The sequence below is a fragment of the Euprymna scolopes genome, chromosome 33, assembly GCF_053919585.1.
Source record: "Euprymna scolopes isolate OS-2025 chromosome 33, ASM5391958v1, whole genome shotgun sequence".
NCBI lineage: Eukaryota > Metazoa > Mollusca > Cephalopoda > Sepiida > Sepiolidae > Euprymna > Euprymna scolopes.
The window spans coordinates 37,532,843-37,547,842 of NC_136514.1; the positions used below are offsets into that span (position 1 = coordinate 37,532,843).

A 15,000-nucleotide genomic window follows, 5' to 3' on the forward strand; every position below is an offset into this window, starting at 1 on the left:
ACGTTGTTGCTCTATAATAAAGGGCTGTGTGTTTGATGTGTCATCTCTAATAATGGATTAGAAGAGATGACGTGTTATATTATATATTTATGTTGTATCATAAAGGGAATGGTGTGTGAGTGACATGTATTTTCAGAACCTACCTCTGCTTCTTCGATGTTGGACCATCTGGAAATTTCTCGTCCTGGAGGGAGACTTGATACCTGTTTTTGGATGAAGATTCAATCACTCCAAGACAAGGAATTAGTTCTATAGTTTTTATTTCACTTTCTCCAGATGTCCTGAAGAAGGTGGAAGTGAAATCGGCCTGTGTGGGTTCTTCTTCTACACACGTCAGCGTTCGTCCCCCCCAGTGAAGAGGAGGAGACAACGGGAAGCCGTCCGTTGTCTTCTGAGTCCAACTCAAATCTCAACGATTCAGCTAACCTGATCACATGACTCACACGCAATCAAATCAGCTGATCTTTTACTTCCGGCCAACGTGTCTACATTATAACTCACCTCTTCCCCTCCCTCTCTTTCTCTCTCCCTTTCTCTATTCCTTAACATAAACATATATATATACATGCATATATATATATATATATATATATATATATATATATATATATATATATATATACTATAATCTTCTCTTCTTTTTTTATATAAATAAAACAGTACATTTAAACTCTTCAAAAAATAATAGGAACTATACTGCACAATGACCTTCAAAATTGTCAAATCGGACCTATGCTGCACAAGCACCTTCAAAATTTTGCAAATCGAACCTATACTACACAAGCACCTTCAAAACTTTGCAAATCCGACATATTCTGCACAGGCACCTTTAAAATTGTCAAATCCGACCTATACTGCACAAGCACCTTCCCAATTTTTAAAATCGGACCTATACTCGACAAGCACCTTCAAAATTTTGGAAAATCGGACCTATACTGCACAAGCACCTTCAAAATTGTCAAATCGGACCTATACTGCACAAGCACCTTCAAAATTGTCAAATCAGACCTATACTGCACAATGACCTTCAAAAGTATCAAATCTGACCTATACTGCACAAGCACCATAAAAATTTTGCAAATCCGACTTATACCGCACAATTATTTCAAATTTTTCAAATCAGACCTATACTGTACAAACACGTTAAAATTTTTCAAATTGGACCTATACTACACAAACACGTTAAAATTGTTCAAATAGGACCTATACTGCACAAGCACCATCAAAATTGTCAAATCGGACATATACTACACAAGCACCATCAAAATTGTCAAACCGGACCTATACTGCACAAGCACCTTAACATTTTTCAAATTGGATATATACTGCACAAGCACCTTCGAAATTGTAAAATCGGCCTATACTGTACAAGCACCTAAACATTTTTCAAATCGGACATATACTGCACAAGCACCTTAAAAATATACACCAATTTTATCTAATCCTGGGCTACGTCGAGTATTCTGCTAGTACAACTATTTAATACAATCCCGGGCGACGCCAGGTATTGGGCTAGTACATATATCAACCAATCTTATCCGATCCCAGGCAACGCTGGGTATTCTGCTAGGAAACATTCAATGTATTTACACCAACGTCGGGTAACTGCTAGTACATAATGCTTTTATATAAATTCCGTAAAACCCTTCCTCCTTAACTGAAGATTATATAAAAAACATAACCTCCCAATACTAAGAATGGCTTTCTGAATAATAATGTTTTTATTAAAGAATTTGAAATCAGCAGTTTAGCAATGTGTGATTTCTGAAATAAATATATAATACGCATCATTTTTTTACTTAGTCTTTTGGCTAAGATCAAAGTGTAGTATCTGTTCTTAGAATTCAAGCGGTCTCATCATTCACCCTCACCCCCACTAAGAAAATAAGGAGGATGTCATGCTTTGCATGTCAAGGTTTAGAGAAACAAACGTCACTCGAAAATAAGGATGGCCTTCTAAATAAAAATGTTTTTAGTTCAGCTGTGATTTTTGGAATATGACATCTTGTCTGAATGTAGTAATCGATGATTATAAATTATGCATCTTTTTTATAATAGAAGATAATGCTCAGTAGAAAATTAAGCTGTATAAGACGGTTACTTGGTCTTTTGGCTAAGATCAAAGTGTAGTATCTGTTCTTAGAATTCAAGCAGTCTTATTTGTAAGTAAACAAACGCTGATTAACTCATATCATCCCGCAACCTACCTCCCTCTAAATAGAATCAGGTCATAGAAAAAAGAAAATGGCCGTTTGTTTGTTTTTGTTTTTGTGCAAACAGGCATAAGTCATTTGAACGAAAATAAGGAGGCGGTCATGCCTGGCATGTGTAGCTTTTGAGTAATCCCAAGTAGTCACCCATCTTAGAATGACCAGACAAAATATGGCTTAACTTTAGTCATCTGCATAAGTCATTTGGTCGAATAATGAAAATGACTTGGCGGAAAGTCTTAAAACATAGTAAAACGATTCTCATTTCCTTTCTACACCTCTCCCCCCCTCTCTCTCTCTGTCTTTCTCCCCCCCTCTCTCTCTCTCTCTCTCTCTCTCTCTTCATTTCTCATAAACAAAGATGGAAAGAAAATGGTTGTATGAAAAAAACAAATAATCTTAGCTAATGTATCGTCTCAAACCTAATTTAATAAGCGTATTTTTTTTGTTCTGGAATGTTTTATTCGTAATGTTTTGTTTGACTATCGTATCTAACTATTTTTAACCTGCTAATAACTTTGGTAAAGTTGTCATAACGTCTAAATTAATATTTTTATTTGTATCGTACTTCGCAGTTTTTGCCGATAAGAATCTGTCAATAAAAACATTGAATTAAGACATCGCCGTTACTGAGTGGTGACGTTACGTCACGTGACATGACTAAGTGTTTTTTTAAATTTCGTATAAATATCATTAGATCATCACATTATTACTACTTAAATACATAGGATAAACGAAAAAAATGTTACTTTGGGGAGGGGACTGCAGAAAAAACACCCAGCTAATACCCTTAGACTGATCCTAATGGGCCAAAAATTCGATATTTGTCGTCCTGAGGGTGGGGCTTCAATACGATACCAAGTTTGTGAATTTTTGTTCTGTGTGTCGAAAGTTTTTAACGAACACACAAACGCACATACACACATACATACATACATTTTCGCCGTGATGTGTAGGTGTATGTATGGGGGGTAAGTAAATAAAATGTACATTAACTACGAGCAGACATTTTTGCGGTCATACGCATGCGCACACTTGATAGAGAACACAACATTAGGCTGGAACGCTAGATGTTTTGATTTAAATTCTAACTGAAAGTACCAACTCATTTTTTTGTATTAATAAAAAAGAATGAAATAATACGTAAATTTTATTCGCGGTTTTGAATTTGTAAGCCTATATATCTCTTATTTAACGATATCATATGTATTTCATATATATTTTTAAGATGGGGTGGGATAATATACGGAATACGAACCGTGCTGAAATAACATTTAGAACGCCATTCTTAATATGGGGAGGAAAAGGTATTTTTAAAGTATTCTGAACTTTCACCTAACAATTTATTAAATAACAAACTGAAATACGGACCGTGCTGAAATAATAGTGTTAGTATTTAGAAAGCCATTCTTAATATGGGTAGGGTAAGGTATGTTTTTTATTCTTTTTTACTTTCCTCTAAGAATAATTGTCTCAGTCATGAAGACCAAATAACCAAGTTGTTTTCACCAGGCATTATCTCCTTAAAAACAAATCGCGTGGGTGAGATGAGATCGCTGAAATGCTGCACCAGAACAGATACTACACTTTTATCTTAGCAAAAAAGCCAAGTAAGCGTAATATAGTTTCCTACCAGGCATTATCTCCTCATTGAAAAAAACAAACAAAAGCAAAACAAAGATACAAAATAATCGACTCAGAATATATTTTAAGAATGGGGGGGGGTATGGAGTTAATCCCAGAAAATGGCTGAAGCAGTTTACGATCTCAAAAATACTTTATTTTGCATATATTTTAAAGAAAGGGGTGAGTGAGGATACGGTGTCAGGCCCGGAAACGGCTGAAGCAGTTTATGATCTCAAAATTACTTTATTTTACGTATATTTATAAGAGACAAGGAGGATATGAAGTCAGCCCCATAAATGGCTGAGGCTGTTTAGGATTCAATATTTCTTTATTCCATATTTATTTTTAAGAGAGGGAGGGTGATATACAGTCAGTCCCGGAAATGGTTGAAGCATTTTACGATCTCAATTTTTCTTTATTTCATATCTAATTTAAGTGAGGGGTGATATGGAATCAGTCCTGGAAATGGTTGAAGCAATTTACGATTTCATACTTACTGTATTTCATATATATATTTAAAAGAGGGGAGGGAACTAACATTCGGAATATGGACCGTGCTGAAATAATAGCATTATTATTCAGAAAACCAGTATTAATATGGGGAGCGTATGTTTTTAACTATTCTGTACTTTCATTTAAGAAATTTAAAAATTGAACAATGGCACACAGGATATGGACCGTGCTGTTATTATTTAGAAAGCCATTCTTAATATGGAGAAAGGAAGGTATCTTTCGCCTAACAATTTTATAAATAAACAACTAATATGCAGAATAAGGACCGTGCTGTAATATTAAAGTTATTTAGAAAACCAATCTTAATAAAGGGAGGGGAGGTTTGTAAAACTATGTTGTACTTTCACCTAACAATTTATTAAATAAGAATACAGACTGTGCTGAAATAATAAAGTTATAATTTAGAAAACCATTTTAATATGGCGATGATGTGGGTTAAAATCATGACAAATGATTGCCAAATTAGTATCATATTCGGGAATTATGAAAAAGGATGAAATTTCAGTTAATTGATTGATGTTTTTTTTAATGAAATAATCAAACCAGACAATATATCAAAGTTATTATTTTCGTAAGGGGGAGGAGCTATAATGTGGGTTAAAATTATGAAAAATGATTGTTGGAATTAGTAACACATCCAAGAATAATGAAAAATGATGAAATGTGAGTTGATTGATTGGTCTGTTTGTAATGAATTAATCAGCCCAGACACTATATCAACGTTATTATTTTAGTAAGAGGGTAGGCGATAACGTGGGTTACAAATATCAAAAATGATTGTCGAAATTAGTAACATATCCAAGAATTATGAAAAATGATGAAATGTGAATTAATCGATTGGTGTGTTTGTAATGAAATAATCAGCCCAGACAATATATCAAAGTGATTATTTTTGTATAAGGGGGAGGGCGAGAATGTAGATTAAAATTATGAGAAATGATTTTCGAAATTATTAACATATCCTAGCATTATGAAAAATGATGCAATGTGAGTTATTTGATTGGTGCGTTTATAACTAAATAATCTGCCCAGACAATATATAAAAGTAATTATTTTCATAAGGTGGTGGGTGATAATGTTGGTTAAAAATATGAAAAATGATTTTCGAAATTAGTAACATATCCAAGAATTATGAAAAATGATGAAATGTGAGTTAATTGATTGGTCTGTTTGTAATAAATAATCGGCCCAGACAATTTATCAAAGTTATTATTTTCGTGGGGGGGGGGAGCGATAAGGCGGGTTAAAATTATGAAATATGATTGTCGAAATTAGTAACAAATCCAAGAATTATTAAAAATGATGAAATGTGAGTTGATTGATTGGTGTATTTGTTATGAAATAATAAATAAATAAATAAATAAATAAATAAATAAGAACCTCGAGGTACCTTTCATCCGACACTTGTCAAGAGATTACGTCGGCAGCGATTGAAATAAAACAATTTATACATAATTAAAAAATGTTTAAAGAGCTCTAATTTATCAAGAAAAAAATGCCTACATTCCGTCATTAATTCTTGTTTCTGCACTTATTTGCAAGCAAGTTACGTTTTTTTAATTTTTAATTTATTTTCGTCCTGGGTTCTTAAATATTGGCCACGGGTTATTCATTCATTTAATTCACCCCGTGTAGTTTTTAATTGCTTGTTTCACCATTTTCAATTATGTATAAATTGTTTTATTTTAATCGCTGCCGACGTAATCTTCTATAAATATAAAAGCGAAAATGTATGTATGTATGTTTGTGTGTCTGCTAAAAACTTTCGACAGACAGAAGAAAATTCACAAATTTGGTCTCATATGAAAGCCCCCATCCTTCGCCCGACAAATATTTAAACATTGGCCAAAAACGTTAATTTTTTCACCCTGAAATCGGCACTTTAGTGAGCAAAAACCGTCCTCTCATAACGAGATCGGTTCTAAGCATGGGTCAGACAACGTCATAACTTATTTAGTTTAAATATTTGAAGAACTGAAGCAATTTCATGTACGTCGTGTTAGATGAGTTGGTTAGAGCGTTATCTAAACATTTTTGGTTCGAATCGTGGTGTGCGATGTCTTTTTTTTTTCGATTTTTTAAATTTTTATATTGAAGCAGGGTTATTTAAGCCATTTTCACGTAACGTTCGTTTTTCTGTTTTTTTTTCTTCGCTTATTCTTAGGTTTTCATTAAACCCCCCACCCCCACCCCGACCGACCACACACACCCAAAAACACCCGGGCGCCCACCGATTTTTTAAATTTTAATATTGAAACGTGCTTATTTACACCATTTTCACGTGTTTGTTTTTTCTGTGTTTTTTTTTTCAGAATTTTTAGCGTGCGTTTTTCTGTTTTCTTTTTTGTTTTTGTTTTTCCGATTTTTACATTAACATCGTTCGTTTGCCTCACGTTAGTTTTTTGTGTTTTTTTTTACTTCGCTTATTCTTATGTTTTGATTACGCCCCCTCCCACACACACACCGCCCGGGTACCCCCCGCTTTATTTTTCAGATAAGTTTTAACGTTCGTTTTTCTGTTTTCTTTTTTACTTTGCTTATGTTTTCATTAACATTCCCACCCCCACTGACCACACACACCTCCACACACTCGATCAACGCCGGGTACCCCCTCGCTAGTCTCTTGACTCTTAAGTGTCGGACCAAAGGTACAACGAGGTTCTTTTTTTTTAATTATTTATTTTAGTCGAATAGTCTTTTGACTATTTTTCGTGTCTACTTATTTTTTTCTCCCCGCATCGATCTTCCTCCAAATTCTGATAATGACTCCACTTATCCTAATAGAATTTTATACCACTAAAAACCTTTTTAAATATATATATATATATATATATATATATATATATATATATATATATATATATGTGTGTGTGTGTGTGTGTGTGTGTGTGTGTGTGTGTGTGTGTGTGTGTGTGGTGATACGTAAATAGACTATATTATGCTGTGGGTTCGTTTTTCTTGTTTTATTTCCGCAGGTCCTGGTGTTGCGTTCGTTGTTTATCCAGAGGCTTTGTCCACATTACCTTTCGCTCAGCTTTGGTCTTCCATATTCTTTATTATGTTGCTCCTTGTCGGAATGGACAGTCAGGTAAGGCAAAGCTCAAAATTATAAAAAAAAATTAAATAACATAATACCAACTACAGAGAAATAAATATAGTAAAACATCTATATCATCTATAATATAAAGGGCCCAAGTATGTTTAAATGTATGTATGTATGTATGTGTGTGTGTCAGGTCATATCATATGCTACTGGTACCATGTAATCCAGTACTACCTGCCTCATGGTCTGGTCACCGGCGACTAAACTGGTTCCCCCACCAGACTTGTTTGGTGAGGAGGGTGGCTAGTCTCCCTGAAGGATTAAAAACAAGACCTTCCAAAGGGCGAATGAACCCTTTCTAGGGGTCAACGGCCAGCTAGCACCATGTGTGTTTGTGTGTTGGGGTGGAGAGGGCTCCCATAAGCCGTGGTGAAGGCAACCTTTCTAGGAGAAGCAAATCTCTGATTTAAAAAACAATAAAGCGGGAGACCAGTACCCGCATTAAGCTGGTCTGCAGTTTTACTTGTTGCTGGCTATCTTGCTCTTGCTTGTTGCTGGATCTCAACATTTTGAACCGAGAGAGAGACTTAGCTGTCGTACAAAGCTAAGACTCTGTAACATCACCTGTGTATAGATACTCCCTCAGGCATGTGTCTATAAAAATGGTCCTGTGGCGATGGAAAAGTTATGACGCATGGAGGCTTGAAATGCTGGAAGCATGTAATAATTGTTCTCAATGACTGTCTCCAGTATCATGCCTGCGTGAGCGTGTGAATTCACCAGTAGAACTAAGAAAAAAAAAAAAGTCATTTCTGGGCTCATGGACATTAAGTGTCTGAGAGAGTGGCACTCGTCTGACAAGACGTTTGCAATCATCATGTATGTATGTATGTTTTGCAAAAGCTTTCGATAGAGGCGACGGAGTTTCACGTCCTCTCATGACAAGATGGCTCTACGCATGCGCATCTAACGTCGGAACATGAATTAGTTGAAATATTAACAAACACGACCTAACTTCCTCAGCGTCCTCTTAGCTCAGTTCATTAGAGTTTGTAATTCCGTGATCAACTGGTTCAGTGTTTGGGGGAGCGGTGTTGCCGAAATTCTAGGTGTAATAGACATACCTGGATCCTCCCACTTTTGGGAAGCGGAACGTGACTGGACCTAGCAAAAGGCGAAAGACAAAAGGGTCGGCTCCGATTGGCTGGTGACCATTTGGGACCCGTATTGAGAAGGCGAAGTTACAGCAAACCGATTCCAATATAACGGAAAGCAAAGACATCTGAAGGACACACACTGCCACGCGTCTTCCTCGGCGACCTCCCTCCCTGTTGCATTCCTGGGTGGTTCTAAGTCGATTTTCTTTCTAAGTATACATAGTCGAATAACAAACAAGGAACTTTGTTAGCGAACGGCTGCCAGCCCCTATAAATTGTACGAAGTTGCTAACGCCTTATGAACATACTAACTTGTAAACTTCAGTGCAATAATTATTTCGTGTTATAAAGAAGTTAATCCTGGACTTCTTTTGTCTTGTTTGTGAAACGCCGTTGCATGGAAGTGCAGTCTATTTCAGATCAGCTCTGCTGACGCAGTTTGGAAACCGGACCAAGATTGAAGACAAGTAAGCGAACCACGGCGACGGGGACAAATCCTACCACTGGACAGAGATAAAGGTAATGCCACGGGGATCAGAGCCAGCTGCACGTTTCTTTCCAGCCTGTGCATCTGTTCCGGACCTGTAGGGGTTACATACAGAAAAGAGAGATAGCAATAGTAATAAAAATTATTGACCGGATTTGAGCTCAAGAGAAACCGTAGGAAATGGCCGTCGAGAGTGAGTATGTCCGGTTTGACAGGAGAGCGGAATCATGAAAAACGTTAACTTTGACGTTATCAACGAAGTTAGAAATCGTTTAAGTCGACTGGAAATGTGTTGAGAAAGACGAGTCAAATGAGATTTTAAGATCATTAGCTAGAGCTAACTGAAGACGTTTTTGTTTTAATAGCTGTCATGCAAAAGTTATACAATAATGAAGAACAAAAGACAACATTCGTAATTGCATATATGTGTATGTTGGACATTTTTTTTTACTAACTCTGTTGTTCCTTATTTCCAAAAGACATTTAACTATTCTTAAAGTTTATACTTGCTTAATACGTCTATTTATTCCTAACTTTTGTTCAAAGGCGAATTTAAAGTACACGCATTATGTTTCTGGTGCGTGGAGCAATTATATGAGGTGTCTTCAATAAGATTCCAGAGGTTTTCGTATGGGAATTGTTATTGATAGTAGCTCTAGTCATTTTCAAAGTAATCTCCCCCGGCTACAATGCACTTGTATTGTTCTTATAACTTCTGGAAGGCCCCATGGAAGCCCTGCCGTGTAAACGTGTCAATAACCCTCGTCACAGCCTCTTTCATCTCCTCAAGTGTCTCATAACAACAGCTTCTAAGGGTTTTCTTGAGTTTAGGCAATAACCAAAAGTCGCAGGGAGCAAGGTCTAAACTAAAGGGAAGGTGAAGAACTGTGTCGATACCCATCTTCATCAAATAATCTGTGGTCTTCTCTTAGCAATCTAGGGAAAGACCTCGCGTAAATCTTCCGTATCTTTAGTTCCTCGCGAATAATTGTGTGTACAGTTCCCACACTAACATCAAACTCAACACTTATTGTCTCTATAGACACGCAACGGTTTTTATCCATAAAATTCTTTATTCGGCAAATCAACTCTGGTGGTCTGACGTTCTTACTCTTCCCACGCCCCTCATCATCCCTCACAGACTCCTTGCCTTCCTTGAATTTCTTGTGCCACTCAAAAACATGCTCGATTTATGAAAGATGGTCCAAAAGCAGTCTGAAGCATTTCATACGTTTCTATGACTTTTTTACAACAGAATTTTATTGCATATCATTCAATCAAAACAGAATTTTATTGCATATCATTCAATCAAAACAGAATTTTATTGCATATCATTCAATCAAAACAGAATTTTATTCCATATCATTCAATCAAAACAGAATTTTATTGCATATCATTCAATCAAAACAGAATTTTATTCCATATCATTCAATCAAAACAGAATTTTATTCCATATCATTCAATCAAAACAGAATTTTATTGCATATCATTCAATCAAAACAGAATTTTATTGCATATCATTCAATCAAAACAGAATTTTATTGCATATCATTCAATCAAAACAGAATTTTATTCCATATCATTCAATCAAAACAGAATTTTATTTCATATCATTCAATCAAAACAGAATTTTATTGCATATCATTCAATCAAAACAGAATTTTATTGCATATCATTCAATCAAAACAGAATTTTATTCCATATCATTCAATCAAAACAGAATTTTATTGCATATCGTTCAATCAAAACAGAATTTTATTGCATATCATTCAATCAAAACAGAATTTTATTGCATATCATTCAATCAAAACAGAATTTTATTGCATATCATTCAATCAAAACAGAATTTTATTCCATATCATTCAATCAAAACAGAATTTTATTGCATATCATTCAATCAAAACAGAATTTTATTGCATATCATTCAATCAAAACAGAATTTTATTGCATATCATTCAATCAAAACAGAATTTTATTGCATATCATTCAATCAAAACAGAATTTTATTGCATATCATTCAATCAAAACAGAATTTTATTGCATATCATTCAATCAAAACAGAATTTTATTGCATATCATTCAATCAAAACAGAATTTTATTGCATATCATTCAATCAAAACAGAATTTTATTGCATATCATTCAATCAAAACAGAATTTTATTCCATATCATTCAATCAAAACAGAATTTTATTGCATATCATTCTTCTAAAGTGTCCTCACGTCCAGATTGCATTCTTGAAATTCACCAGCTGTGACAATCAGGCTTTAATAGAGTGAACTCCAATTCTTGTTGTAGCTGTCCATTTGAACCTGAAATCATAAATATTGGTCAGTCATCTCATAAGACGTATAACAATAACATACTGAATCTTCAAGGGTCTACAACAATTTTAAATGCCTGTACAAAATAAAGTCTGGAAACTTATTGGAAGTCACTCGTAAATCGGCTCTCACCATTTTCACGAAATTCTGGTTTTTGCTTTCCGAAAAAAATATAGTCGCCCGTAATTTTATAAATGTGACATAAAGTCGCTAAGAGACGGACACAATGTATTCATTATAGTAAGATTTATTTTATTTCATTTTTTTTATTTTTTATAGTTTGTTCACGTTCAGGTTCTACTAACTTCACTGAGTGACTCATTCCCAGAAAAATTAAATAACAGAAAGATCCTTGTGACAGGAGTAATATGCATTATGTCATTTCTATTTGGAATCCCTTGTGTGACTCAGGTAAGGATTAAGTGACTTGTTTGTAACAGCTAATGTCACACGCTGACAAGACTATTTCATCTAATCTCATTGCATTGAAAAAATTTGTTACTTAAAATTTCTTTTTCGTTTTACTTGGCAAATTATTTAAATAATTTCCATATGGATCGATTTAAAATGTTATTTAAAACGATTTTTTTTGTTCTATTTTGAATGCTATTTAAAATATTCTATTCGGAATCTCTATATATATCTACTATTATATAAAAGTCACTTTGTGTGTGTGTGTGTGTGTGTGTGTGCGCGCGCGTGTGTGTGTGTGTATGTAGGTGTGTGTTCCTTCCTCATAGGTACTTAAACGGCTGAGTCTTATCTTTTGCAAATTTTACACAAACTAATTTATATGTCTGGCAGTGTTTTTAGATATGTTGTGTACAGCAATACATCCGATGATTATCTAAAATCGAAAAAATCCGATCCTAAAAATAGTCTTTCTTATAGATAAAAAAGGGAGCATTTTTACGGGGAAATATTTTACGAAACACCAGCCAAGTGAGATAATAAAATCTCAGCAAATCATTTCTTATTTACAAACACAGAGTTATTTATTGTCATCTAGAGACATAGCATCTGGAGTGCTAGAGCATTCGACTACAGATCGAATAGTCCTGCGTTCAATTTAGGATAAAAGTGGAGGTATCATTTAAAATCGCCGCAAATCATTTCTTCGTTTGCTGATTTTATAACTAAGAATTAATCAGAAGTGACTATTCCAGGGCATTCATCGTCAAGCCCAAATATCAGCTGACGTGATATTGTAAACAAACACAGACGGAATTTGATAAATGAAATTATCATTATTTTTTATTTTTTTGTTTATTTATTTGCTAATTAGTCCACCGGGCAAATTATTCCTCGTAATATATAATATTTAATAGATGAGTGATTCTATAATAATACATACGCAATCTGCATCAATTAAGATATCATGTTAAAGCGTATTGTACGACCGGGTGACACTAGACGTCTAGCTAGTATTACTTAAAATAATTTTCTTTCCGTTCTATTTGAAATGTTATTTAACATATTCTATTATGAATATTAAAATATTTTTGCCCGTCTTATTTGAAATATTATTAAAAATATTGGCATTTCTGCATGTCAGTGACATATAAGCAACAGGGACGAGTTATTGACTCATGTTATTCGTAAGAGAACTGACGTCTGGCGGCCATTATTTGAACCTCAAATATAAACAAGTGTTTACGATAACGCAAAAATATATAACAAAACAAATTACACAAAAATATGAAAATCGAAACATTTACTGTATAAAAATATATCAAATAAAATTTTAATGTATTAATATAAGTTCTTTCCAATAATTAATTCATAACTGAAAATAAAATAATAATTATGATAAAAACACGAAACATAGATTGTTTTTAGAATTATTTTTTTACAGTAAAGTTGTATAAAAATGTATCAAAATATAATTTAACAAACATGAAACATTTATAAAGGTTTAAGAATAATTTTTTTATACAGAAAGATTGTATAAAAATGTAGCAAAATATAATTAAAAAAACATGAAACATTTATAGAGGTTGAAGAATAAGTTTTTTGTACAGAAAGATTGTATAAAAAATATAGCAAAATATAAATTTAGTTTGCACGCACTTTTAGAAAAGGAAGAGTTATCGACCCCTGTTCTTTGGCTGACAAGTGACATCTGTCGGTGGTTCTTGAAACTAAAATACCCACATTCGCCTCATGTCACTGAATGCCAGAATATTCTATTAGGAATATGAAAATATTTTTTATCCGGTTGTTGTTGTTGTTGTTGTTGTTGTTGTTGTTGTTGTTGTTGTTGTTGTTGTTGTTGAGGAGGATGAGGAGGAGGAGGAGGAGGAGTTAAAAATTGAATTTTACATCAATTCCTCTTCGCTCTATTTGAAATGGTACAGTTATTAAATGATTGCTTTTTGATATTGTAGGGCGGAGTTTATGTCGTACAAGTTATAGACTGGTATTGTTCCAGTATTTCACTTTTGTTTATCATCTTCATGGAATGTATTACCGTTTGCTGGATTTATGGTAAGATTGTTCTCATATTCATCTTTTAAGATATTTATCATTTATCTGATTTTTTAAAAATCTAATATTGAGTAATTTATTGTTTAAATAATTTTGCATTTGTAAAATTTTATTTATTCAATTGTTTACTTAAATTGTTTTATGTTTCGTAATTTATAACAATATATATACGGCATAATCACGTTGACACACCGGTTCCCGTCAGATCACCAAAGTTAAGCAATGTTGAGCCTGACCATTACTAAAATGGGTGACCAATTTGGAAATTCCGGGCGCTGTATGTCGGAGGACGTCGACACCTCCCTGCAAGAAATTGCAAAAACCTAACGTCGTCATCTCCCCTGACAGGGATATACATGCGACTGGGGACAGCTTGCGAATTTCATACTCCCATGAAACCTCCTACTTTGGGGGAAGCCGGTTAAACCTAAATAGGTTAATGCTGACCCAGTCAGTTAGTTAATTTATAACAATATTTCGTTTAATTATTTATTTTTGTTTTGCTTCCATAAGCTAATGGTATCGCAGAACTGTTCCATTCTCCACTGGAGTAAATGTTACTCTGTACCATGTTTTTAAGGAGTTGAACGATAAAATTGTCGCCCTACAAAAGACATGATTCCATTTCCGTTTGATGAAATCCGGTTTTCTTTTTTGTTGTTGTTGCAGACCATCTACTAGTTGGCCAGTTGTGTATATATCTCAAGAGCGATAGGAGCCTTCTATCATGTCTGAAAGTGACACAATGTTCAACGAGTGAGATTGGAGGTGCGCCGCTGTACAACTCATGCTCTCTACCGATCAAAGTTATGACAACAGGACCATTGCCAGCATCCTCAAAATGCATTTCCACGAATAATAGAGACGTGCCAAGAATGATGAAAACAAAGTTCCCGGCCATAGTTATGGTCATTGGTGTGGTTTCAAGTGAGAGCCACATCATGCCACCTCACATCTTCGAACTCGGCTTGAACGTCAACACCAAAGTGCACCTGGATGTGCTGAAGTGTGTGTGGTGATCCCCTGGTGCAATCATGTGACCGCTGGCAAACCTTTTTTATTTTTATGCTACGACTTTATATCCTTCTCTCACTGCCCCCGTCCTCTCCCGACCTGAACCCACTGGACTACTTTGTTTGATCATTCGTCGAGA

General features: G+C 34.6%; 1 protein-coding gene and 1 pseudogene across 1 annotated transcript in view; both read left to right on the plus strand.

Moving 5' to 3' along the window:
- The window catches only part of LOC145258011 (sodium- and chloride-dependent glycine transporter 2-like), a 29,654-nt gene that overhangs the window by 8,010 nt on the left and 6,644 nt on the right, over nucleotides 1–15,000 (plus strand). The window contains exons 4-6 of the mRNA XM_080115739.1: nucleotides 7,325–7,437; nucleotides 11,640–11,771; nucleotides 13,748–13,847. Of these exons, the coding sequence (XP_079971865.1) occupies nucleotides 7,325–7,437; nucleotides 11,640–11,771; nucleotides 13,748–13,847 (345 nt within the window). The remainder of the gene's footprint in view (nucleotides 1–7,324; nucleotides 7,438–11,639; nucleotides 11,772–13,747; nucleotides 13,848–15,000) is intronic.
- Nucleotides 14,013–14,131, plus strand: LOC145258595 (5S ribosomal RNA; annotated as a pseudogene).